Raw genomic sequence first — 27908 nt, forward strand, 5'->3', positions numbered from 1 at the left:
CCAGGCACACAGCACTTGTTTTCTTTCTTTTTTTTTTCCACAGAGGCTCATTATGATAGATTCTTTCCTTCTTCCATTTTCTCATTGTTTTTACTTCTGGTAAATACCAAACTTCAAGTTCCTGGCCACTTCTGACAAACCCTGGCCCAAAGCACACTGAAGTCTGCCTGCTGCTCTCCAGGAGCTTCCCTCACACTGGTAAACTCCCTTGCTTCTTTCTCTCTGTCTGGAGAACAGCACTCTTTAACCTGTGGTTTGTTTACACTAAAAAAAATTAAAAAAAGAAAGGAAAGGAAAGGAAAGGAAAGAGGAAAGGAAAGGAAAGGAAAGGAAAGGAAAGGAAAGGAAAGGAAAGGAAAGGAAAAGTTCAAATATATTTAATGTATGTTGGCCTTGTATTAGATCTGCTTCACTACAGCAACTTAGTCTTTCTTATTTGCAGCATATTTTTTGTGCTGGGGAGTAAGTTACTAATTTAATCCTCACACATTAAAACAAGCATGTGCTCACAAAATTCTTCAGTGATTTTTTTGTCATCAGTGTGCCTGTAAGCACCATGTGTCAGGACCCCTTCAACAGTTTCCCACTCAAGTACTGATAAATACCCCAGGGTGTTTGCCATCCTGCACTGTTCCTCTGGATATAGCATTCTTTCTTCTAAATGTGAAGCTTGTGACACATCAATTTTGGAAGACATTGTTATCTTGGAAACTTTCAAAAACCCCACTTGCTCCTAAACATTTTACCTGGTATTATAAACTATGTTTGAAACCTCAACAGTAGCAACACAAACAACATGTGTCCTTAGTTCCCTTCCACTTCCCTTTTGTTCCTCAACAGCACTTGATTTTTTGCTCTTTGGCTCAGCTGCTGCTCCTGACTTGGGCACCAGAACAAGAAGAACATTCTCCTCTGGTGCATTTTTAAGAGATGCTTTGCCCATCTTCAGGCTGTGCAAGGCTGAAATCAGATGGCAGCAGCCAGATGAACACAAAGAGATAATTTCTTCCAGGGCTCACTCTGGGTGAAAAAGGAGATCCATATTTCCTTTCTGTTTTAAATAAAAGAAAGAACTAAGAAAATTGATTCTGCTTTTCCAGTTTTATTAGAAGAACTATGATTAAGTTTTTACAGGTGTCTTTCTTCACCAAGTCCTTCCAAAGGGTTTGGCTGGGTCACAGCCAATAACCACTTTAGGTGAATTTTCACCCATTAACCTGACTCTTAAAAGGATGCTTTGTCCTTTTCATGCTGTTATATATGGGAATGGTCTCTGGCTTGGTCCACCTAGTTCTCTCCCAGATTTGTGTGCCTCAGGAACTGGCATGGGCTGGGGATCACCCTGGCTGCCCTCTTTTAGACAGTGACACTGAAACAGCTTGGACACTGTCTATCCTCTCGGCTGGCAGGTACAAGTCTTGGTTACACAGGTGGCCTCCCTGCCTGTCCCTTCTTTGTGCCCTCATTGTAGTTAGGAAGACTTGCACGACTTACACACAACCTGTGTCTTCATGAGGGTCAGGGCAGAAGGTTGAAGAGTTTGTGATACAGATGTCATGCTAAACAGAGCAGCTAAGTAGACTCACAGAAGAAGAAGCAAAACCAGAAACACCTATGGAGTCCAACTAAAAAAGTTACCAATATAACATGCATTTCCTTAAACACCTTGTTTTTGGTTGCCACATTGAAAAAAACAGGCATTGGTCTGCATTGCTTGAAACAGCAAAATAAAGGGAAAAATTATCATCATCACAACAGAAAAACAATCCCACAACCACCTCCCCACACAATGCCAACAGTAATGACATTTATATATTCCATCAATTACCATTTCCAACTCTGCTGCAGCTGTAGCTCTCAAGGACAGGACAGGCGCGTGCCTCGATGCATAATGCATGTACCCAGCAGCACTGCGAGCGCCACAACGATCTGATGCTGCCCAAGCTTAACTCGGGGTGGCTTCAGCTCTGAATAAATTTTAATTAGACAAAAACCTTTTTTCTGGCACTTAGGGGACTGCATGTGTCATCTCTTGATTAATCCTTCAAAACCAGAACCATTTTAATCAATTCCCACTCCTTGCAGTTACTGATACTGCGTACATGGTGTGCTGGGGAGCTACAGAGCGGCAAAGGCTTTTCCTTTGTATCGGTGCCTGGGAAACACAATTACTTTCTGCAAGTCTTTTCACACCTGGTAGGAAAAATGTCACTGTTACGCAAAGCTGTTTATCTAAAAGTTTAATGAGAAATTACCTGTGGCCTGAATGTGGGAGGGAGTAGTGTTGCTGGATTACTATTGAAAATAACATCTTAATTTTTAACTTAATGAGCTCATTATTTGTAAGAATGTGCACGGAAGAGTCCAGCTAAATAATTTTTATATTGTGAATCGTCTTCAGTTTATTCATTTGGACTCTATTGTGCTTCACAGGTTACATGGTTAGTTATTTATTTAACAAGACATTCTTCTGCCTGTTTCCTGGATTACTGAAATTTTTCAAATAAGAGAACAACCAGAAACAAGTAACAATACCTCAGCTCTGCTGTGATTTTTCAGGTAAATGATTACATTAAAAAGTCACATTGCATCTTAAGACTTTTTTTGAAACTTTCATCAATATCTACCTAATATTACTTGATGACTCAGACACCAAAAATCTGCTAAACCTACAGTTCCTTTGTTCACAATAAATAACAAGAAATCTAAACATTCTGAAAAATGCAAAATCAACAGTTTATGAAAAGTCTCTGCTATGATCTGAAAGCATCCTTAAAATGACTTCCAACTAAAAACTACAAATGGGAAAATAAACTGTTGAAAATGTCATAATTCTGTTTTTCAAGGAGTTCACCACAACTTGCTCCTAGAAAGGAAGCATAAGCTGCTGAGAAAACGTAACTTTTGACTGCGATTTCAGCACTTAGAAATTCCTTAGTCTGTTTATATGTGATGTACAGAATTTGACAAATATAAAAGCACACAGCTGCAATATCTCTCTCTTTCTATCCCTCTCTCCTACAGCAAAAGACAAGGTGAATCACTTTGAGCAAGTGCCTGACACTTGCACAGCTAAATCAAGGTGGCCCAACAAAGGAAGCACATCTAAAGTTAGGACATCCACCAAGATGCTGTCCTCTCCTTTTTTCAAGTTGCGGTTTCATTAGAAAAAAGAGAAGAGAGAGATTCTCAACGAGGTATAGATCCTGACAGAGATACTGGATACCCTTTGTAAAAGCTTCCACAAGTATAATTCCACCAAACAAACAAGAACAGGCCTCCTATGCAATTCCTGGATAATATTTGGGAAAAGCCTTATGTACTGTATAACTGCAACAATCAAAAATATCAGCTGCAACAGAATGAGCACATGCCTCTAATGCAAAGACTATACTGTACATATCATATTTCCACTTACAGTCTTGCTTCATCTTGAGTGGGTTTTTTTCTTGTTATTTTTTGTTACTGAAAAATAAAATCCTCTCCTACCCATACATTCTCTATCATTATTTGGCTGTTTGATGAGGACAGATATTTGCAGTATTTACCTTTTCTGGTTTACTTGCTCCTTCTGTCACTTCTTCTTCCACTTCTTTTTCTTGCACATTCTCATTCTCATCAAGAAGTTTCATGGGTACTGGAGGGGGAAGCTCATCCTCTACGTGTGGTATGTTGTCAAGAGGACTTTCTGAATTTGCACTTTGGCGACTCTTCTTATTTCGGTCAACAGATGCATATTCTGCTGACTCAATTCTGCACTCAGGAATCTGATTCTGACCTTCAGAAACTGTCAATGAAGCCTTTAATTTGCTGCTAGAGTTCCCTTCCATGCTGACTACTGCTCCAACATCTTTAATTTCCTTCACAGTTTCATACAAGCAGTCTTCAACTATGTTCTCCTGAGAGGAGCTGTCTTTCAAGACTTCATAAGGCCCTTCCATTCCAAGACCTTGATCATTTTCTGCATTTCTAGATGAGATGATAGTTTCCATAGGGTTGTTAGGGGGAATACTGGGTAGTTCACGGCTCTGGTGACATTTTATAGACTTTCCAAGACTATCCTGTTGATCTAGTAGATCAGATGTCTGTACTTCTTCATAAGGCTGGATACAGGCAGCTGTACTGTCCTCAGAAAGAACTAAAAAATACAGAGAAGGATTACAAACAAGTGCATAACTAAAAAGTGTGATTTGGTACTCTCTACATCACTTTGTTTTTGTGACACGCAGAAAGGGTAAAAGATACTAATGCTTGGAAATGCCTAGTGATCAATATGCTTTTTGCTTATCAAAAGGTTTCAGCTACAGACACTTTTTCACTCCACTGTTAAATATCTTTCTCACAACTTCTAAAATAGTCTGTACACCCCCAAGTCACATTATATGGCAACAGCATTCACTGTCAGAACAGGGAATGGGAGGGTAGCTGTGCATGGATATTCAGCTGCCTTGTACTCAGTTTCACTGAATGATTACAGAGTGCTCAGTAGGCTCAGATGGGAAACGGGAGGCCTCAAACCAAGTGCCTCAAACAAATCCTTGTTAGATTTTCCTCTTTGCATTTCCCCATTCTTTGGAATCAAAAGGAAAGCATTCCTACTTCCTCCCTACCATCCCTCAGCTTGTTTAACATGCTGCCCAAATTCTGGTTGGGATTGCAGCTCGCTCAGCCCTCCCTGCACGCGACACCAGCAGCTCCTCACTGGAAGGCTGTGCCATGCTTCTCCTAGTCTCGCAGCACATAATGCAGGCTGACAACCTACTAACGAGCTGGCCATATGCACAAGAGAGAAGACTAGACTTCAGAAGGTAGTGTTAGGCAGAACATGTTGTTTTAGGTCCCAGAAGCGGGACACATGTCACTGTCACTAGAGGGTATAGGGACTGAATGGGGCTTCTCATCTTACACCACACACGTATGACATTCGCATGCATTCATGGGCATATACAAGCATGTTTCAGGTAGTGCTATGGTATGTAACTTTACCTCACACCATTTCTTTCAAAAATCGCTCCTGAAGAGCTTTACTTTTCTGAGTGCAGTTCCTATGGTACTGTCTCAACAAGAACAACCCATTTTTCTGTCTCCTTCAGTGTGTTTGACACGGTGATAAAAGTGTTGCCAAAGCAATCAATGCCTTGATTTGGTGGTTGCCATGGACATTGCTTTCTCTTGTGGTCAGGGCATGCAGATGCAGTCAGCACCTGCAGGGAGCCATACCCTGACTGCAAAACTCAGGACACAACTGAAGGTGTAAGACAGTGACTGAATCACTGACTGAATGGAAGATGGGAGTTTTGCCTTTCTGGTCCTTGATTCCAGGGATTTCTGTGCTGTGCAGAGCACCCTCAGAGAAGCCACAGCACACACACCTCATTCAGCCTGCAGGGGATAATCAAAAGCAACGAGAGCTCAAGTTTCTGTGCTTCTGTGGTTATGGCTAGTAGCACAGAAGGGGTTGGTGTAGCTGAGGGTCCCGCATAGATAAGACAATGCTGGCAGGTTGGGTAAATGAAAAAAACCCAGCATTTGATGGCTCCGCTTCCATAGCCCCACCCCTGCTTTTTGAGAAACAGTAATAAAAATACAGCAGAAACAGTAATAAAAATACAGCAGAAACAGTAATAAAAATAACTATTAACACAAGTGCATAAAGTATAAGTAAGAAATTAAAGCACAGGGGTTCCTGTTATTCAGAGGGGCTGTTATGCAGAGTGTAAGCTGAGTATAATATCAGACAGTCTGAAAACTGTCTGCTGGTTGACAGCACACCTTTCAGTAGCAGCTCTGACAGCAGCACATGTGGTGATTCATGGCAGAGAGAAATACTTCCATTCTGCAGGGCTTTGCTCTGCACATCAAGTCCCTCAGGGAATCACACACCTACTTACACAACAAGCTAATGGATGGGAGCAGCAATTAGCTGCAAAAACAAAGTTTAAAAAAATACTTTGGTTACTTCTCTCTAAGGGGTAAAGTTAGAATAGCTTAGCCTCTGGATGCAGATGAGGAGGAGAGCTGTAAGTTGGAGTGCAGCCCCTGGTGTTGGTGTTCGTGTGAAGACAACAGTTGGGTCCCAGTGGCTCTGAGCTGAGAATGAGTTTATTTTTAGGTGCAGCTGAGTAAAATATTTTCCAGTGATACTTCAGGGTGAATAATTTTGAGTGTTCAGCAAAGCAAAGACTAAAGAAAAAAAAAAGGAAGCCTATTTATGTTGCCTGTTTTCTAAAATACAAAAGTATACATGACAGCACAGCACAGGACTGTGATCCAAAACTGTAATCCCTGGAAGAGGACCTGAAATATTTCCACAGCCTCCTGGAGCACTTCTGAAGCTCTAAGGTGCAATTTCATCTTCTGGTTTTACTCCAGTTCCACATCTTATGAAGATTAGGAAATGTCCCATTCTTTGCCTGATGGCCTTGTCAATCTGCAGCTATGGCTTGGTGACCCAAACCTAGTGACCCAGGAAAGGACCTCAGCACCTCCCAGTGCTGGCTGGAGTGGAGGACTGGGAGTGGGGGTGTAGGGCTGCACCAGAGAACGTCCAGTAGTGAAGTGGAGATGCAGCCTAAACCACTCTCTATAGGATGATCATCTCCACTGACATCCCAGCAAGGCAAACGACTTCATGGCATTTTTTAACCTGGCTGTAAGTTCTGTGTGATCTGGTGTCAGACCTGCAGAGGTGCACAGAGTATTCAGACAAATGGCTTGACCGTGTGCTTGGAAAGCTGATGGCTAGAAACCTGAAACCTGAGGGATCAGCAGCGTGCAGCTAAGGTGGGAGCTGTGAGCACTGGGAAGGGGCTGCTCGCTCACCCCACCCGCAGGGGCTGCCACTACTCACCCTCACCGTTGCTGAGTGCTCCATTCTGTTCACTGATTGGAGGAGGCTCTGTAACCGAACTGGTGATGGAATGGCTGAAAACCTCCTTCTCAGAAGGCTGCAACACAAATCAGTGACCACTGGATCAGAATAAATGTTCACGTGAATAGCCATGCCATGAATTTCATTCTGATCTCCAGAGCTCTGACTCACAGGCATTATTAGCAGGAGAGCCAAACTATGCCAACTGGATTCAAAGATCTAAGTGCCTGTGTTTACAGATGTTAAAAAAAAAATAAATGCAAAGATGTCCCAAGTGTTGTTCTTTCCAAGCTTTATGGTAACAGACATTACTATGGCTTTAACCCATGAGAAGACAGCAGCTGACAAAGAGTACATTGCACTTGTGCTGTCAATGGAATGAAGGAAAGGGAGGAGAGCTGGAGTGCAGGGGAGGCAGAAAGGGCACAGAGAAAGTGCACATTATCAGGATCTATACAAGTTTTCCTCCTCTTCCTGTTCTGCAACTTTTAAAGTTTCCCATGCTCAACCATCTCGAAATTCCTGAGCTTTTTCTAATCTGTGGTATTTTGCAAGGAGCTTGGTGCAAACCAACCACAACACAGACACAAGCTGCCAGAAATAAATACTTACCACATTCATCAGATTTTCATGATCTCCATTCTGATTTTTGGCCTTCTTTTCCCTTAATGAAAAAGGCACAGGAATTTTTACTACAAATTATGCTAATATACAAATGCCAGTTATTAATAGACCTTACACTCCTGCAAGGAACAGAACTATGATTCACAGTAATATTGAAAATGGAATAACTGAAGATTATTACAGGGACTGGTATGACCTCTGTGTAAGGACACCATTGAGGCAGGATGGTGATAAGCATAACTGAAGAGGTACAAAAAAAACCCACAATCCTATTTCTCATTCAGTGTAAGATCACAGTGAGGAGTGACTGATGATAGTTACATTATAATGTGAATAATTATGTAGAGACAGGACAAGGGGGAATGGCTTCAAACTGAAAGGGAGTAGGTTTAAATTAAAAATTAGGAAAAAATTCTTTACTGTGAGGGTGGTGAGCCACTGGAACAGGTTGCTCAGAGAAGCAACTACTTGTGGATGCCCCATCCCTGGCAGTGGTCAAGGCCAGACTGGATGGGGCTCTGAGCAACCTGGTCTAGTGAAAGATGTCCTTGACCACGAGAGGAAACTAGATGATCTTTAAGGTCCCTTCCAACCCAGGCCATTCTACGATTCTATGAGAATAAAAATATTATTATCTTCAATTTAATCATATCTGAAATTCTCAGATACACATTTTGGTGACAGACAACTTTGGAAGATCCTTAAACTGTGTCAGTAAGAAGTGTGTATCCTATGAGGAATTAGAAAAGGCCAAAAAAGTCCAGCCAATTTCCACTAAAAATGCTAGTCAAATTAATAATACGCCTGAGCAGTTCAAAAAGGCCTACGAATTTCACAGCAGCAGAGGCCTACATTTTTAAAGAAATTCTGCTTCCCTGGGTCCTTCACAGGAGTCTAAGCATGGATCATGTTTCCAGTTTTTACCATTTGGGAAATACAGATCTTATTCAGAAATACTGCAATAAAGTATGAGCTTAAAATAATGTTAGTCCTTCCCCTGGATAAAAAGTCAAGTAAAAAGCTGAGAAAATATTGACAGTATGAAATCTGTGCTGCTTCTAAAGTCTGCAGGGAACTGTATTTCCACATTAGCAACTGTTAAAATTCTATCTAATTGAAAAATAACAAAACAGCAAGTGAGCCTGCACCAACGCAGAGCACAGAAAGTTAAAAGCTGAATTTCCTCTCTGGAAGTTTTTCAGACTGATATTTTAGAAAGAGCAAATTTTATTCAGTTTTCTATGTCCTCATCCATTTTTGAAGAGTAAGCCAGGAAGAAATTCTGCATAATTGCATTTATGCATAAACAACCTGCCCTACAGAATGACCTGAAACAAAAGATTCTATGTCCAAGCTAGCGACACAAGAATTTATTAAAGAACATCACCAGAATGTTTCAGACAATGTACCTCTGTGACTGCAGAGGCTACTCAGTGGTTTCACTCATCTTTCTAAAGATGTTTCAAGGACTGGTGTGTTACAAAGCAAAACACAGAATTATAGAATCATTTGGGCTGGAAAAGGCCTTAAACATGATACACACTACCTAAATGCAATGTTTGTGGGCTAAGGAATGTTTAAGATAAGCTTTATACTTTTAAAGAAATTTTAAAAAATATTTATTTCTGCTATTTTTTTACACAGGTATCACAGGAAACTGTGACAATAAGAAGATACTGAAGTGTCAACTTACAGTTTACAAAAGTGTTTCTCCTGAATTACATGAAATTAGAAGTTCCAACTTAGGCTTCTTAGGATTTCAACTGACTTTTGGGGCCTGTTTTTGCCCACAAGTGTTTTTTGCATGGTGGGCACTAGATAAATCCTGCTGAAAACCAGGGCCTTCCCCTGTAGACACATCTTGTGCCAAAACATGTGGCAGCATTTTATGGCTGCACAGCTTCTTCAATGCTCTCAAAGCTGAAGGAGTGAAAGCACATGCTTTGTACAGGCATATCCATCCAAACTGCAGATTTTGGTGCTTTACTGGATTTTTTCCCCCATATACTTGGCTGATTGAGCTATGCTTTCACAATATAGCAATATGGACCACAGCAGTCCCACTCCTCATAGTGGGACTGGTCTGGTCTGGTGGAAGGGCACCATGGACAAAGCTCAGGCTGCCCAGCTTCTCTGTGCAGTCAGCAGGGCTCAGCTTACATGCCATGAAGGAGTCTTTAAATGTGAATAAACAAAGTCAGTAGAAGTGCCTGTACTGGTGAAATTGAATCCTCTTATGAAGAAGAAAGTAAGTATAAGATATAAGACATTAATTAGTATCACCATTTGATCCTTACTCATTTTTGCTTGAAAGGCAGGATCAATTCCCTATACCTCAGGAATGGCCAAAGCAAAGGTGAAGTGTAATCACTTCCCTTTCCTTTTTACCTATACTTTTTTTGTCCTGTTCAACCCACCTAATGTTCTCAGTTTCAGCTTAGGGATGTGATCTGCTAATACTCAGTGTCCACCTGTGCTCCAGGCTTCTGCTTAGGGGAAACAATGGTGTACCTCCTCCACAGCAAAAGGAAAAAAATACTTAGATTTTAGAATGAATAGAACTGTTAAAATTCAGGTTTGCTCTGAAAACAGTACCTTTTTTATTTCTGTACATAAGTCCTTAGTATTTCCTGCTAACTATTTATATGTGAAGTTATGTCAATCCCTGTAGAAAGTGAATCAAGAACCATTAAGCCCTGGAGCCTTACCCATTGCAGCTGGAGCAAAGGAAGATGAGGAAGGTGAGGAACAAGAGTGTCGTCATGGCTGCCAAACTTCCCCACAGGATCACGTGGATCTGCCCACTGCCCAAAAAACCACCCTCTGGCCCCATGGTACTAGCAGGAGCTGGTATCACTTGGGGTTGAAGAGCTTACTCCTTGAAGAAGGCTGACATCTGTGCTGCATGCACCTTCTGTTTCTGCAGGAAAAAAAACCCACCACCAGAGGTTAAGAGAAATTTTGAAGATAATGAATCTGACACCTACAAGTCTGGCAGGAGAGATTTTCAAATCCAGATCTTATGAAAACCAGTTTCAAGTACAAGCCAGCCAGCCAAAGAGATTTTCAGCTACATTTCTGACAGCAACATGGAACAGATTTGTCAAATATTAACGCAAGCTGTTACCTATCTACAAGCTCAACGTGAATAAAGGTAGTACAGCATCCCTGTACTCGTATTTTCAGGAAAAGATAAATCCTCTTTGAGGGACAGAGTAATCTATTTTGTGGTCATATTTGTAAATTTCATGAAAAGGGAGCTTTCAAAACCAACTACAACTTCTGCAAAGTTAACAAGCCTAAAAGAGAGCTGCAGTAGACATTCACCTCCTTTCCTCTCAGTTTCTCCTGCCTGCACATGATCTGAGGCTTAAAGTAAAATGACAAATAAGCTAGGTAAGAAACCACAGAAACCCTTCTCACAGCAGATAAGATCTAGTCTTATTTCTCTGTGACATGCTTGTTTTCTTAATAGTATGTCTGCAAAGTAACAATACTGAACTTTCTTTTTTAGCTTCTCCCCACCCGAGGCTGAGAAAACAACAGAGCAAAGTAAACAGGGTGTTTTTTAAAAACTTGAATAAACACAACTTTAGCTACAGTACAGGAGCCCCTGAGAAAGCATCCTGGGTAAACTCTATTTATGATATACAAGTTTTGGTATACAATATATTCCAAAATTCTGTACGTATTTTTAATGCAATACATTGTTGACATGGCAAAATTAAAAACAAGTTATCTTCACTGCTGAAGATATCAATTTCTCCATCATTTAGGAACAGGTTATGCAAAGCCTATTTACAGGCTTTCAGCCTGACTCAAGATTGATAAAAACTGAAATAGAACACAATGGCTAGGAAATGAGCAGATATATTTTGGGAATGAAAAAATAGCACAAATATAAGATTGAACAATGTCTAAAGCCACTAACAACTTACTTTAATACATATATTTTCATAGATACATTTTTTCTATATGAAATATGTATGTATATATATTTATTTCTTTGCAGCAGAAGCATCCTTTGTAAAAACAAATTCAAGTCAGTACTAATATAATACTTGTATATAAACACATAACACCACTTTGTTATTGAAATCTTATGAGAAAGAAAGATTTATTTCCAGAAAAAGGCCATTCAGATCAAAGGAAATCTGGTGGAGAAGATATTTAACAACTAAGTTATGTGACTAGGTAGCTCTTACATGTGACATTTCTGTTCCTGCATAAAATGGGCTCATTGATTTCAACCATGCAGGATCAGACTTCTGAACACCTTCCAAAAACCAACCCTTACTAATTTATCCACAGTAGATAAAAGCTTTTAGTTTTTTTTTTTCTTTTAGATAATTATGGCATGGATATAAATTGAAATGGGAAGAAGGTGTAGTTAAATATTTTTGTTTGGCCAAGTAACAAGAAAGCCAGACAATGTGTAACTTCTCCAAACCCCTAAATACACAGGAGGATGACGTGCCACACACCTTGGCCAAGAAATATATCTTACTGGTAGCCTTGAGCACAAACACCAAAGAGGCACCTCTCTCCAGGGATGATCACTGCCAAGCAATGTGTCTCTCTGGTTATCCTGGCAGAGCCTCACAAATTAAACATTTAAAAGCAGTGGCAGATCACTCTAAAAATTATGTATACAGCAGATGATACAGCCCTGCCTCATCCCTATTTTAAAGCACAAGTTGGGTTATTTCTACACTGAGTCATATCACTGAGTATGAAATGGAGAGACCTTATGAGAAACTGAATCAGATTTAGTCAGGAGAAAACTTGGTGTAAAGCCAACAAAGACGTCTGCGATGGCATGCAAGGGCACTGTGCATTGGAGTGATTCCTGTAAAGGTGATGGACTGTCTTCATTCAGAAAGTATTACAAAGCACACTGTGCTGGCTGCCTTAACTAGCTCCAAACCCTTGTTAAGAGGGTTGAACAGAAAATAATTCCCTTTTAAACCTTCATTTCTTTGGTGAATCTTCAAAGCCATTTTCTGCCCTGTTAAAACCTAAAGAAAATTCTTAGAAGATCTTTTAATTTCTTTTGTCCAATCCTTTTACCTTCAAGAACTTCTAATTTTCCTTTTTCCTAGGGAAAAAAATGATGAAATAAAAATGGAATGTAAAAACAAAGGAAACCAAACCAAATCTTTTTTTCAGCATTTTTGTTGTCTTTTCTTCTTTGGTTTTCCCGAGAAATAAAAAGAATGCAAATGAAAATAAAAAAACCACATTTCCCACATACTGGGCAAAGAAAAAGATGAAAAAAAGATCAGGGATTTAAAAATATTTTTCTTAAAACAGAAACACGTTTATTTTCTTTTAGAGCAGACACAGAGCTGACTTAAAAGTTTTTTAAATTGTTTCTACTACTAAGTTCATAATTTTGTACCTACTCTGAAGAATGATACTATACTCCTCTCAGAAGACCAAGTAATGTAACTTAAGCTCATACTGTAAGAAAAGAGTCTCTTTTATTCTAAATATATATTCGTAAGGCTCCTGGACTTTAAATAAAGATACTATTTGAGCCAAGGAAAGCTGAGGATTCATGGGGAGCAGCCCCATGGAAAAGCTGCCTTTGAAGGCTTCAGTACAGAGTTAGGAAGTGTTAGGATGAGCCAGAGCAGATGGAGTTCAGACTGAACTTCAAAAGGAGTGAGATCAGAAACAGTCAGTCAAGGGAGACCTCTATGTGTGATGTCAGGAGTGAAGCACAAGTCTGATGCTACACATGAGGCATCCCACCAGGCAGAAGTCAAAGTAGCAAAAGGAATGACCAAGGCTAGAAAATGCAGTTAATTTACAGGAAAAGAGCATGAAATGCTTTGACTGTATGTTGAGAGAAAGAGGTCAGAAAAGGACAGAAAAGCACAATGGCACTTGAACCAGGGGAGGTGATCATGGGAGGCACCTGTGCAAACAGAACAGAGTAATAACTACAAACAGACTGATGACAGGTGAAGCCCTGAATGAAGGAAGCTGAACAGGCAAAATGTGACTAATGACTCCTCTTAGCTCCTTGAACGGCAGGAGTTGGCATAAGTGCTAGAGGACCTAGAAGCTGCTCAGCACACAGGACAACCAGAAGTAAATACAATTATAATGCAAAAACATCCCAGCCTTCCAGTACCTAAAGGGGACCTACAAGAAAACTGGTGAGGGACTTTTTAAAGGGGCATGTAGTGATTGAGCAAGGGGTAGCTCAGAGTAGGTTTAGATTAGATATTAGAAAGAAATTTTTTTACAGTGAGGGTGCTGAGTCACTGGAACAGGTTGCCCAGAGACGCTGTGGATGCCCCATCCCTGGAAGTGTTCCAGGTCCAGCTGGACAGGACTTTGAGCAGCCTTGTCAAGTGAAAAGTGTCCCTGCCCCAGCAGGTGGGCTGGAACTGGATGATCTTTAATGTCCCTTCCAATCCAGGCCATTCTGTGATTCTATGGTTCTAGATTCACCCTCTGTGAACCCTTATCATGTAGTGACATCAGAAGGCTTACTCCTTCTGTTTAATGCTTCCCAAAAAATAAGGCTGAAATAATATTCACCCAGGCTCGTGCTTTAACACAGGAGTTTCTGAAATGCTTGAAGCTGCACCAGCACCCATCAGCTGCCCCAGGCAGCCCTGGACAGAAACCTGGCAAAGATACACATGAACTCCCTTTGCTTCCACTAGGTGAATGCCTGGACACTGAAACATTAATGCCTAATACCTTGGATTTAGGAGCTGCTCCAGAGGATAGCTTTAAAGAGAAACTTACTTGAAATCATAACAATGGAACAAACAGCTCATTTCTAAGAGCTCTCTGGCAGTGGAAATTATTAACTCCTGCTTTTACAATAGAAAGTGATATTGTGCTGCCCTCTGGTGAATCTCTCCATTCAGGAACTGGGATCTGTGCCTCTTATGAGGGTGCTTCAGAGCTTGCTGCTACAGATGGAGTTCACTTTGTGCCCTTCATCTGTTGGGCTCAAAACAGTCCTACCTGCACCCTTGGAAGACTGTCAGACTCAAACAGTTCAACTTTGCAGAGAGACATTGCTGAGACAGAATAATTGTCTATAGAACTGTTTGGGGTTTTTAAAATTATTTTCCTGTGTGATGATTCTTTAGAGATGCAGATCTTTTTCACTGTACCCTTTCCACAGAACCCTCTACACACGTTGCTGGATATGCTGAACTCTGAAAAAAGAATAACAGGGACAGGCCTGGAACACCCAGGTAAGAAACCTGGTTATTTAATCTATGGCAAAATTTAAACAATAGTCTGCATTGTCATTTCAAAGTCACTACCAGTTCAGAAAACTAATCTTTACACTATATGGGATAAAATTTCTTCTTGTGGGAAATCCTTTCTAGACATCAATATTTGCCATTATTGGAACCCATATGATAAATTATGCCTGTAGCCATTCCTCAAAATTGCACTTAAATGCCCAATTACATTTGTGGTTTCAGAATGACAGATATTTTTGTTGTATAATCCATACATTAATGGTGAATAATGTTATTTTTGCTGGCAGCTGTTGCAGGGATAAAGCAGAGCTGAGGCAGTTCATCTTGACTTGATGATAAGGAGAATGCAATTTTGGTCCCAAAAAACCTGTATCTGGAGTGAACCAGAGACACAGTCTGCAACTTTGGGGAGCACACGGAGCATAAATTTTAACTGGTGGGGAAGCTGCTGCAAAAGTCTGGAGTGAGACCTGAACACCTTTGAAGACTAGCATCCAAAAGACCCAGTGCACTTCAGGTCCAGGATTTCCTGAGCAAAGTCCTGCCCGAGTTTATGGTGATGCTTGTACAGGATGTGCTTGCGAGGGGCAGACGCCATGCTCGGTGTCCCAGCAGGAGATGGCAGCGTGTCCCCCTCCTGCCACCTTCCCCTTCCTTGGCTTCTGGGTTTACAGCACTTTCATTCATGTCCTGCTGCAAACAACGCTCGGCCCACGCCTTCCAGAGGGAAAAGAGTGGGAAATGTCAACAGCTTCACCTCTCTGGGTTTCTTAATGAATTATAGATGGAGCGTGGGCAAGAGACTGAATTGTTCTGACAACTGAGCGACTTTGAATGTGAGAAGCCAAACGCGACAGGACAGGAGAGACTCGTGGAGGCTGTGGGGATGGCGACTCCCTGTCCTGGGCTGTCAGGCTGTGTTCAGCTAACGGGGGCACTGCCCAGGTGCTTCCCATGCTCACCCCCGAGCTTTGGTTACAGGCTCCCTTGTGAACTGCTCAGTCTCCTACTGCTCTCTACTCCTTGCCATCCCTCCGGCACCCAGGGCTTTCATTACCCACTGCTAAACTGCAAAACAGATCAGGGAGATGCGATGGTCTGGAAGATCCCCTCCACCCCACTGCACAGACCTGGCAAGGAGTGGCAAGAGAGGGAAAGAAGGTTGGAATTTTTATATGAGATTTTTATTACTCTGGTAGCAATCCCCCAGAGAGCTGCATTAAACCAGAAAATTGTACAAGATATGTGGACCCACAAACAGAAGGGAGCTGAGAAGTATGAAGCTAATGTCCTCTTGTTGCCATCCAGCTGCAAATGCTGTCATTCAACCACAAAACCAGACCAGAAACCTGGGCTACAACAAACAGGCAACAGCAGAAATTGTCCTGCATGTGTGACTAACACCTCCCACCTCCATCTTCTGTTCCTCTAAATCCTGAAAACAGATTTTCTCTATGAAGATAGCATCCAACTAGAGACCTGAGGACTTTCTTACTCCCGCTCCAGAAAATTCCCTCTGCAACTTTACACCCACGTCAAGCACCCGCAGGCACAGTATCCAAGTGCCCAAAGACTGAGCATACCCCTTGTATGTGACACCCTCAGGCCACCCTAAAGAAACATCCAAAGGCAGGCAATTCACTCCTGCACCCACAAAAGCTCACACCAAACTACACACCTCATCTAGAGAAGGGGGAGGGCATGGCAGATGCACTTTGCTCAATCTGGAACTATTTCCATGTCAGGACTGTTTTCTGCATGGAAATGCAAGGAAATACTATGGTGCTGGCAGAGAAATGTCATTCATACTCCTGAAAGAGAAGCACTCTGCTGAACTGTGTTAAAATGAAATTAAAGCACCCTTCCTTCACCCAAATAACCCTTCTGTAAACCTCTTCACTTTAAATTGAATGTGTTCTTTGACTTTTTCCACTATGTGGCCTAACCAAGCTTTAACAGCAGAGCAACTGGAGGCAACTCCTGTCTCCTTTCTGTAACTTGCCACAGTTGGTGGATTCCTGACAGCATGACCTGATATGGCATTACACACATATTTTGTGACATCATCAGGGCTTCATTTGTTCTTGTGTGGGCAAAATACTCGGGTCAAACTTTTCATAGGTATCTCCTACTGCAAGTCCTGTTTTGGAGTCTTGGGAGCTGAGCTTTGAACATTAAGGTTGGGCTCATTGCAGTAAATGCAACATGTCAGAGATAATTGTCTTGTACAGCCCAAGCCCACACTCTTAAACTTTCCTGTTCTCCACTGAATGATGGTTGTATGATCTTCAGCATTGGTCCCTGACCAGAGCTAACTTCTGAGTGGTGCATGGGACTCATTTTGGGAAAGAGCATTTTGACTGTAGCCAAAATTATGCTTCAGGTTGTTCTAGCTTGGTAAAACCACATATTTTATGTTTCAGGCTGGGCATCTGATAACAGTGGGTCCTTTGGACCTTAATCCCCCTGTGCCAGAGATACTTCTCTCAGTACTTCACCACCACAGGACATATCCAGCTTTCTACCCACTCCAGCTCCTCCTTCTCTCTCAGTTCCCAGTTCTGTTTGCTACACGAGGCAACCACCTCTGCTGTAGGTGACAAAGACTATATTAAGATACCAAAATAGGAATAAGCATGCATGAGAACGTAATAAAAGATGTTGAAATTTTGTCAAAAAGAGACATTTCAGATAATTCTCAGGCATTGCCACATTAAAACAACTTATACTATGGAACAGCCTGAATACACAAACATGATCCTTGCTTTACATTGGTGTTAAGTGAATAAGAGCAATTGCAGCTAAGTGCTTCTGGAGACAGTAGGCAACAGGATTGCTGTTTGGACTGAGGTGCTGCCTGGCAGAACCTCTAGTAACACCACAGCGTCACTAGAGTCAAGATTGTGAAGTTTCTTCAAATGCATTGCAAAAAAGTTGTAAAACGCATTTGTAACTGGACAATTTGCTGTTTCTGCATCTGCAGTGCCTTCTTTTGGCTTCTAGCTGTTTAAATGTAGATCCAGTACTGAACTACACAAACCTTAAGGCCAAGATCACCTTTCTCACGCAGTACCTAGTGCATTTTGCTTTTGGGTTTCCTGTGCACTAAATCAGGACAAATCCTTTCCTACAACAGGTTAAAGCTCTTCTGGTGTAGTTGTGTTTTGAACTGCTTGGCTTGGCAGCACCCATTTAATGAGAACAGTTCAAGACACACACATCTCATTCCAAGCAGTGAAGACCAGATGTGCACATAATTAAGGTCTGGTCCTGAAAGCCTGATGCTGGAAGGAATTACTGACATGGACTGAGCTGCTCTTGCAGGCTGTCAGATGAGGCTTGCAGAGACTGTGCATGCCATAAGCCTTCAGAATAGTTCATGTTTCCGTTTTGTGAAGCAGCAGAATAATGAGGTTCTGATCTAATTCCCCACTGTACCTACTTTTTCAGAAACCATGGCTGGTTTATCAAAGGATGTGTGATTTTTGTTCCATAATGCAAAACCAGATCTAAGACAAAACTGAACAGTCCCAAACCACTGGTCACTTTTAACCCCTCCTATGCATTAGCATCTTCTAGACAGAAACCACATCTCTCTGAACTCATCTATCTGTGGCACTGCAGAAAACTAAAAAGCCTCTTGCAGCAGTAAAGGCAGATCTACATCACAATCTGTATTCGTACTCTAAGCAACCCTTTCATGCCTTGTCAGACCATGTCACCTTAAGGTTAATGTACTCAAATTTGACCTGACTTCTCCTGCCTCTCTTTCCTTTCTATTCCTACTAGAATTTTAGCAAGTCCACACAAGCCTGCAGTGCAAGCAGCCTCTCCTTAGAAAGAAATAAATTTGGGAAAATGGAAAGAATCAGGAAAGTTGTGTGAGCAATTAAGTGTGTGAATTCAAGAGCTTGATTCAAGACAGTGGAATAATTTTCTTAAAATGGTGGAGAATTTCAGAAAATAAGAGATGTCACTAGCAAGGTTTTCTAGCAGGCTGTGAAACTAGATTTGCAAAGGAAGGTGAGCATAATTGCATGTGAATGTGATTATGTCCCCGTGAAATGCAGTCTGCATCCTGGGGTTAATACACATGCATAATTATGCACCTAACTTGTCACAGAGCTATCACATTTATTTCCCACATTCACAAGGTCTTTCTGTGTATAAACCATATGCTTGCAATCTCTGCCAAAGGTAGCTTCCATTATAAATCAGGCCCTGAGCAAACAGCTTTTTATCCAATAACTTAAAGCGCACAATTTAATTCCACAGTGGCTAATAAGGTTCCCCCCCATTCCACTACCAGCAGCACAAACCTCCCCAAGCACAAGCAGGGAGCATGGGAGAGCTGAGGCCACAGCTCTCAAATGCAGAGCACTGGCTGGGCTTGGCCAGCTGCTGAGGAAGAAACCCATAATGAAGCCTCTGTGCAACAGCTCCTACGAACAGCACCACATATTTTCCCCAGGCTTTAGCAGCCAAATAATGACTGTCTCAAATGCGACAGCAGAAAAGCTTTATCTGCTGAGTGACCATGCCAAAGATTACAGCTTAATTGTAGCATTATTATGTTCTTTCCCACACCCCCACAATATCCCATATTGCTTTCTGGCTGCAGTGAGGTAATTAGACCACGATTACTGCATACTTTAGAGCATATAGAAATGAAAGCTGTCTTTGTGAAGTGTTTTCCAGCTCTGACACAACTACTCCTGATAGCTTTGCTTTTCCTGGAACTAGATGCCCTTTCATATTAAACAAGGCCTGCTCATAATTGCACTTCGCTGTTTATGTAATTCTACCATGCCAAGTCCCCTTTCAGTTTTTTGCAGTGCAACAACATTTCATGCAACCCTTTTGCGAACTCAGGTAATAATAATGGAAACTGAGAAATTCCCCCTAGCCCGGGAAGGAGGCCCACACAGAGATTGCTGCAGTCATCTGACCTAAAAGACCTCTAAAATCCATGGCAATTGTACTTCTTCTCAAACTGGTATTTGAATCAGGCCCATGAAACACAACAAATAGATGGTACTTTTCCAGAGGCTTCTTCCAGTTTCCAAAGGACCCCAAACATAAAATTACAAAAGGCTGCAAAATACGCAGCAGCAAAACGCATTGCTCTGATTATCCCCAGTGAAATATTGCTTTTTTTTTTCTAAATAAAAGAGACTCCTACTTAAAATGGGATTCCATTTTTGTATGCTTACATTTATAAAACCAGGCTTTTGTTCACTCAGATGCTATCTATAGGGTCCCACCAGAGATCTCACCTCTGCTCCCATCACAGGAGAAGACTAAGAGAATTCCACTAATACTGAAGTTTTAGATTGCTCAACTTTTATTAATTATAGTGAGAATACCTAAAATGAGAAATTAAGAAAATGTCTTGTATCCAATTGTCAGGACATTACAGCCTTCTAATGTGCCTTGAGTGAGATGCCCCCCCTGCAAAATGAAGCACATGAAAAATCATCCTAATTTAAAAAAAAAATTAATCAAAATAATTTAAAATCTAAACAGTCCAGATAACTGAGTGCTAATGCTATAATAAAATCTATGGATATAAATGTCTGGAAGACAGGAGTGTTCCAGGGAAGCTAAGTGATGGTCCTTGGCGGTAGAATACAAATTAAATCAGAAAGGCCTCTTATATTTAAGATTAAGTAATCTTGAAACAAAAGGAATTAGTGAGAATTGAGCTGTGTGATATCCCACAGCAAGAGAGGCAGCAGTCGTTTAACTTGGGGACAGATCAATTTGAACAAAACAGTGTTCACCTTCACCTGCTTTGTAAAGGTGAAGGGCCTCTTCAAGCCCAAATTTCATTTCATTTTAATTGACTCAATAAAATAATTTTAAACTTTTTAGCATTTGTATCTCATTAGGACTGTCAGCTTTTCTTAAGTACTTGGTGCACATACGCAGAGCTTTCTTCATTTTCTGGAGATGGTCCCTGTCTTGAAGAATTTACTTTTTGTCAAGATAAGACCAAGACAGCATGCAAGAGAATCTCTGTCTAAATAACTTCCTTTCCATGAAAAAATGTCCAATATAAAGATGGATTTGGGGTTTTTTGAAGAGCTCTTTCAACTTATCCAGACACCTGATATCCCCACCCAGTGCTGCCTCTATGTGACCTTTGTTTTCTCCATTGAGTTGGAAACACAGCCACGTGTTCCTTAAGGGAAGGTGCCACCTTAACTTCAATCATGTAAAAATAATCTACATAATCTAAACCTAATCTGGCTGCCTGTATGCTCTGCATGATCAGTAAAGACTCACTTTTGCCTGTGGAGTGAGGGGTACCTTCAGAGTCAGCTGTGAAGGTCATACCTCATCTCCTCATACAGACCAGTGAACTTTCAGACACTTGAATTAGGAGAGGAGATATCTATAAATCATGGACAGAAGCAGGGGAGGTTAATGTGTGCTGACCTGCTGGGAAGTGCCTCAGATGCATTCCTCTGATCTGACTTCCTCAGCTGATCCACCAGACCAGACAATGTGGGTAACTAAGCCTTTGGGCACTGACAGACCACACCTTTTCAAAGCCTCACGCCATGGCACAATATCATTGCAATTTCTCACTGAGACCAGCATAATGACATCATTCTGGCCTTTCAGTTGGAAGCAGAGCTGGGGTAAATGAAAACACCACTTGCTTTTGACAGTCCAGAATATCTTGTGGATTCACATACCCAGTGTCCTGCATACCACTTCCAGCAGCATGGAGTAGGGAGGCAAACCCAGCTGTGTCCTGCCCCCCCACCAACACTGTGATATGTGGTGCATTTTATCCACCTTCTCTCCTGCTCTGGAGAGAGAAATATAAAACTCTGGGCTTGATCCCAACAGACCAAGGCAGCAGAAGCTAATCATGAGTCCTGCAGGAGTGATCTATGGGCTGGGTACCGCCCCCCTCAACACACCCAAACCCCTTACTCCCTCATCCTGACACACAGCAAATACAATTATAAGATCTAATCAACTGCAACTAATGTAATTCTGAAAGTCTTCACAGCTAATGAAAACCAGGTCTTCCCCTTCGTGATTTAATTGAGATGTTTGGTTCATACACCATGGAAAAGAAACGCTCCACAAAGCTGTGTATGAATATTGCATTTACATATCCAGCCTGCCACACGATTGGGCTCTTTCTCCTGACTGTTGGCTATTTCATGGTAGGAAACTATCTGTGAGGGGAAATGGACTTCAGAAAACAAACACTTTCTCACATTGTTTCAAGGGAAATCTCCATTTTGTCATCTACTAACTACCACTTTGTAGTCTGAACTTGGCATAAACAGAACATTTCCTTAACATGAATAAATCACGATCCTTAGTAAAAATACCCTCCTCTTGCATTAAAGCAAGAATCAGAAGACAGAGTTTGGCCTATAGCTTGTAAACTCAGATTTGCTGAATAACAAATAACTAAAAATAAAACAAAAAAACCCCAACAACAACCAAACATAAAACAAACAAACAAACAAACAAAAAACCTTTTTCTCCCTTGCTCCAGTCTCTCCTTCTTGCTGCCTGTTGGCATAGCCTTTTCTGCAGTTTAAGCATCACTAATGCTGTGAGACTTCCCCTGCCTCTGTGCCTTCCCATGTTACGATCATTAGCATTATTTTCACAGGAAGCTCTACAATATGGGCAGCACTGCAGAGAGAAAGATAAATACATCATACCTCCTGCAAAAAGTTTTGCTATTGCTTTGAGTTACGAGCTGCCACAGTGTGATGACAGAGAAGCAATGGCTGGTAAGCAAGATAAGCAGAGCATCACATCACTTCATGCAATCAATAACCAACTGGGCTTTGCTTCTTCCAGGTTTCTCTGCTGTGCTGACCCGAATCATTACTTCTTCCCCACAGAATGTGGTCTTGTTAAGGTTTTGAAAGAGAAGAATAAGACTGAGATTTGATGAAAGCCTGTCAGGATACAGGATAACTGCTCTCCAGGGACAGAAGAGACAGACCAGGTAAGAACAGTCTTTCACTAGTGATGTATGAGGGAAGAGCAGATAACAAGCTCCAAACCTCTGTACGACTGATCGGCAGCAAGCACGTCTCATTCCTCCAGCAGCTGAGAAAAGTCTTCCAGCTGTGCAGATGTGACCACAGCAGGAACATGCACATGCACATGCCCTGGAGGCCTGAGCCCACACCCACATGCACTCACCACAAAAGCAGGTCCTGCCTCAGCTCCTGTATGGCCAGGAAGCCTCCATCTCTGTCATCTTGTCTCCTCTTGTCACCTCCAGCCACCCTCTCAACCCATGGAACCTGGTTCTTCCTTCCACAACTGCCTCCTCCTCCTCCTTTCCAGAAACCATGCCAGTGTTGCCACAGTGCCACAGCTCCACGAGCTGCCATCAGTTCCACAGCCACCTTGAGGCTTGCTGCTTCTAGCAGAGAGCACAGCCACCCTCACTATTCACTGAGTACTTCCTACCCTGGGCAGCCTTTTCGGTTTAGCACTTCTTCTCCTTTGAATTATTTTTCTGTGATAATGTACCAATCAAACACCCACACAAACTCCTTATAAAACTATCAGTACTGATAACAACATATATTGATTACTGTGGTTATGGCCTATTAGTATCAGAATGCCCAAGTGGTGAAAAAAGACAGGGCATGTCAGAAATACAAAGAGCAGACGCTGAGAAATATATGAAAACATTCTCTCAGTTGAAAAGGTAAGAATTAGGCAATAGAAGTGCTCACCTAAAATGTGATAACCTTAAGCATTATACCAGACACAAACATACTTGACAATGAGAAGTCAGTTGAAGAACATACACAGCTACAATATACCACATCCTGCCCAGTAATTTCAACAGCTACTTCTTTTTTACAATTTACCATTACACCACTGTTATAACACCCTGTTCAGGTGAGATTTTCCTGAAGCAAGCAGTCTGGATTTCATCTGCTTTATTCTTTGAGAAATGTGCCATGCTTAGGCCTCTTGTAATACCTCCTGAACATGGCTCAATTTAAAGGATAACCTAATGCTATATGGTGAAAAAAACTTTTTTATCCTTTTTCATCACTTAGGGACACAGTTTTATTGCAAAGCAATCAGATTCTACAGAAGGATACAGTTTTCAAGGAAACCATTTATAGGTCAATAGACTGACCATTAGTTATTGAAAGCTGAAACATTTACAGGTTGATTTGATGGCAGTGATAGCAAATTAATTTTTCCTTTTGTTGAACATTTTTCTCGACTACAACGAACACCTGGCAAACTGCCTGAAGAACAAAGGTCATCCAGCTCTGCAATTATTTAGATTCAATATCAAATTGATGTGCTACGTTCAGAAAAACAACCATGTCATCCTTTTAGAGAGTCCTTTTTGAATTTTCAGGTGACTTGAAACATATGATCACAGACCTGAGTTTGGGGCAGCTGCTAAACTACTGGCTTTGCTATGTGTTTCCATGAGTTATTCAACCAACAGGAGAATTGCAAGACTTAGTTCATCTGGAAGAAAGCAAAAACAACAGAAAGACTCATCACGCTACCCCAGTTTCACAAGTATAAAAATAGCAGAAGGTGCTAACAGATATTATGTGGGTAAGAATGAGAACTAGATTGGCATTGGAGAATTTATTCTTAGAAAATCCCTCCTTTTGGAATTGTTACAGACATGCACTGACCCAAATAGATCATGGCTCCTATCATTCCCTAGTGCATGCGAACAGATAAAATGCTGACATGCACCAAAAAGGTTTGGGGCAAAAAAAAGGAAGCACAGTCTGCACGGAAACTGCCAAAAAAAGGAAAAGCACAGCAGCTGGTACACAACTGCTAATAGGCAAAGACAGCACTGCTGGCAAGCGCAGGTGAAGCGAAGGAAAGCAAAAGGCAAAATGATGTTGGGAAATGATGTCGGCCCAAAGAGATGGAGAAAACAAGCCAGTTACCATAGGGTACTGCTGCCTCAGAAGGACAGTCATTTGAGCCATTTCAGGATACACAATTTATTCCACTGTGCTGGTGCTGCCCAGTGATCAAGCCTCAGGCCACTGATGTCCCCCTGGTGCAGCTTTCTGACTTAGCTTGATTGCCCAGTGGCCATTTTGTGGCTGTGCAGATAAGGCAGGAGGACTGGGAGACAACAGATCAAATCCACAGCATGTCTCACCAGCTGAGTTACAGAGCACAGCACACCACTAGCATGGGCAGAACTAGTTTTCTGTCCTTCCTCAGCCCTTCTGTAGTTTTTTGTTTTCTATCAACCAAGTCCCAGGCAGCACTGCAGGCTCAGTGAGATGTACCACTTGTGACATGACGTGTGGCAGCCAGCCACTCCTCATGAGGTGCACAAGATGCCCAAGCAAGTCTCTATGTGAGTGAGGTGTCTGAGCCTCCTGTGTTTCCAGGGGTGCCAGGCAATGGAGCCTCAGAAAGGATGCAGCTGACCAGCCCAGGGGATGCCATTTAGGTGCCTCAACTCTGGCAGCTGGAACCACCCGAGCTGCCTAAAGCCATCCACAAGGTATCTGGATGTTTATGCAGATATGTCCACAGAGATGAACAACTTGATGCATGAACTGCAGGAGATTTGTGCCCTTCTGGAGTGGCAGATGGAGGCCAAAGGGCACAGTGTATGGCATTTCAAACACCATTCAATGACTTCTCTTTAGGCAGATTAAACCTGCACCTGGATGTGGTCAGGAGACATGGCACAGGACAATCTCTCATGCTTCTCAAATAGCAATTAGAAACTATGGAAAATGTACCAGGGCACCTCAAATGGCACCAGCTCCTTCTGCATGAGCAACTGAAGGGGGCTTTGATTGCTACTGGCTATAATGGGGCCTGAAGGTGCCTTGCAGATACCTGCCTAAATCTAGGAGTTTTCATTTGCCCTTGAATCTCACACCAGTAACACTATGCTTTACAGTTACACAGGTACAAACATCATCCTCTAAAATTATTTCCTACACAAGGCTGAATGCTCTTAGTACTAAATTCTTCTCAGAAAGTCATAAGGATTTATGCAAGGATGAAATGTTTTAGTCTAATATCAGAAAAACGCTTTTCTCCAAGTAGAAAAACGCCAGAGCATCACGGTCCTTCCAGCTGACAGGACACAAAATTAATGTCCAGACTTTCAGAAACATTTGCTATCAAAGACCCTGTAATGTTTAATTATCTGATGGTGCTTAGAACTCTGGGTAGAGAAGAAAAGAAGCAAATAAAACAACACAAATCTAGCCATTATATGAATATTTAAGACTTCTCTGCTGGAGCATCAGTGTGTGGGCTCATATCAACACTGTATTAAATGTCCCTATGCAACTACTGAGCACATGTGTAAGCATAAAAGTAGCAAACAACTATCAAAAGACATCTATTCAGGGAAAAAAAAAAGTTCTTCTCCCTTTATGAACATTTTTAAACAAAGTGTTCTTTTTTCCTGTAATTTTTCCCCATTAAAATTTTATGTTACTGCTAAGACATAGCATGCAGGGAACTTCTGGCCCAATTTTGTTCCCAGTTGCTCTTGTATAGTAACTAAAGGCAGAATTTTTTTCTCTCTGTACAATTATGTACAGTTGTAGATTTCCTTTTATTTAATGGAACAATAACATACAGATATACAGACTCAAATATTAAAACCAAATCACAGGCAACACTTCTCCATTTAGCTCACATAAAAGTCAAATAAATAATAAAGCCTCTTACTATCCAGTTAAAGAGACCAGCAACATTTATAAAGCTGCACAAAAATGCAGAGCCCTTAAGAAAAATAAAAAAATACTTCTGCTGCAACAGAAAGTTTTCAGGAATTTCAAAAATTTTAAGTCCAGTCATGGACTTCTTTTGTAGGCTATTATTGCTTTGTCTTTAATACTGATGTGCTGTTATTAATAAAAAAGCTACACGTCCTGCAGTTAGTGCTGAGGACTAGTTACTATTTTTTGAAAGTTACAACAGAAAATGTCAGCCTTCAAAGTAAATCTGCCAAGATCAAGTCTCTTCCCAGAGTAAATCTATTACACTTCAGTAAATACATGAGATATAAATAAAGTAGGAGCTGTGCAGAGTGTAAAACAGGCATTGCCACCATATTAACAGGCCCATGGCAATGTTACTTAGCAGTATTTGTTTTAAAGTCTCAGCAGGCTTGTCCTGCTGAACGTTTTGTGTAAAACCATCTGCTGAACAGACAGAATCGATCTCCAAGTGTGTCCTGCTTGGTTTGTAAATTTACCTGCTGTGACTAAGTACATAACTCATTATTAAAAACAGTCAGACCTGGTCTTTCCTGAGGGTAAACTAATGTTTCTCATCATCCTTAAAAAAACACACAACATGAGATAAGGAATAAGTAAGGCATTTAAATAAGATCTGTTATTTGAAAGACTCACTCCTGTGGCCCACATCAACATGCAAACGTGGACTCCCAATCATCTTCAGAAGATAATTATAATTCATAATTGGCACTTTAACGCGTATTCTCGAAGCTGTGCAAATATAGCCTAATTAGCCACACCAGAATGCTGTGGGGTAGGCAAGCAGGTACACTAGCCCCCTTTCTATCTGAGCAAATTGCTGGGAAGTAAAACCCCAACCCTTACCTGCTGCAGGGATAAACAGGTGGGGAGGTTTCCAGCCCCATTCCCCTCACCCAGCCCACACTGCTCCCACCACTGACATCCTGCCTAACCTGGAGAGGGGATGAGATGAGCTCTTCATGAGCAGAGCTCTGGAAACGGTGGGCAAACCTCAATTCATTAGCTAAAGTCCTGTCAAGCAAAAGGTCTAGACACACAAATGTCAAAATAAAGCCTGAGGATTTGACACAAGTGCATGCAGTATTGACATGAGGATGGTAGCCTCTTCTGCTGAGGAACACTTGAACAATGATGTACTGCACAATTATGGCTTATTCCAGGAAACTAAATATTACACTGGCACTTGTAACTAAATAGTAGGAAAAGAGCACTGTGTGTATAGAGGAAGACACTTCTTTACTTAAAATTCAGACAGATCTTTTTATTAACTGGGTGCCCAAGATTCGGGTAAAGAAACTGTGGTGTCCTGTTAGAGCCTCCAAGAGGCTCTACCTTCACCATGCAATGAAACACACCAGGCAAGCAATATCTTCAAGATGGGTCTAAAAATGGACTAAAGATCCT

At 41.4% G+C, this 27908-nt stretch overlaps 1 protein-coding gene across 6 annotated transcripts in view; it reads right to left on the reverse strand.

Annotated features, from left to right (window-relative positions):
* Nucleotides 1-27908, reverse strand: part of PAG1 (phosphoprotein membrane anchor with glycosphingolipid microdomains 1) — a 112305-nt gene that overhangs the window by 12353 nt on the left and 72044 nt on the right. For 5 of the 6 annotated variants that reach the window (XM_085053094.1, XM_085053098.1, XM_085053095.1 and 2 more), the window contains 4 exons: nt 10204-10415; nt 7484-7535; nt 6851-6947; nt 3549-4138 (listed from right to left, as the gene is read on the reverse strand). In XM_085053094.1, the coding sequence (XP_084909220.1) occupies nt 3549-4138; nt 6851-6947; nt 7484-7535; nt 10204-10328 (864 nt within the window). In that variant the 5' untranslated portion in view covers nt 10329-10415. The remainder of the gene's footprint in view (nt 1-3548; nt 4139-6850; nt 6948-7483; nt 7536-10203; nt 10416-27908) is intronic. The other variant, XM_085053100.1, reaches the window with a different exon arrangement.

The sequence above is a fragment of the Lichenostomus cassidix genome, chromosome 2 (assembly GCF_008360975.1).
Source record: "Lichenostomus cassidix isolate B80296 chromosome 2, HeHo_3.0, whole genome shotgun sequence".
NCBI classification, from domain to species: Eukaryota; Metazoa; Chordata; class Aves; order Passeriformes; family Meliphagidae; genus Lichenostomus; species Lichenostomus cassidix.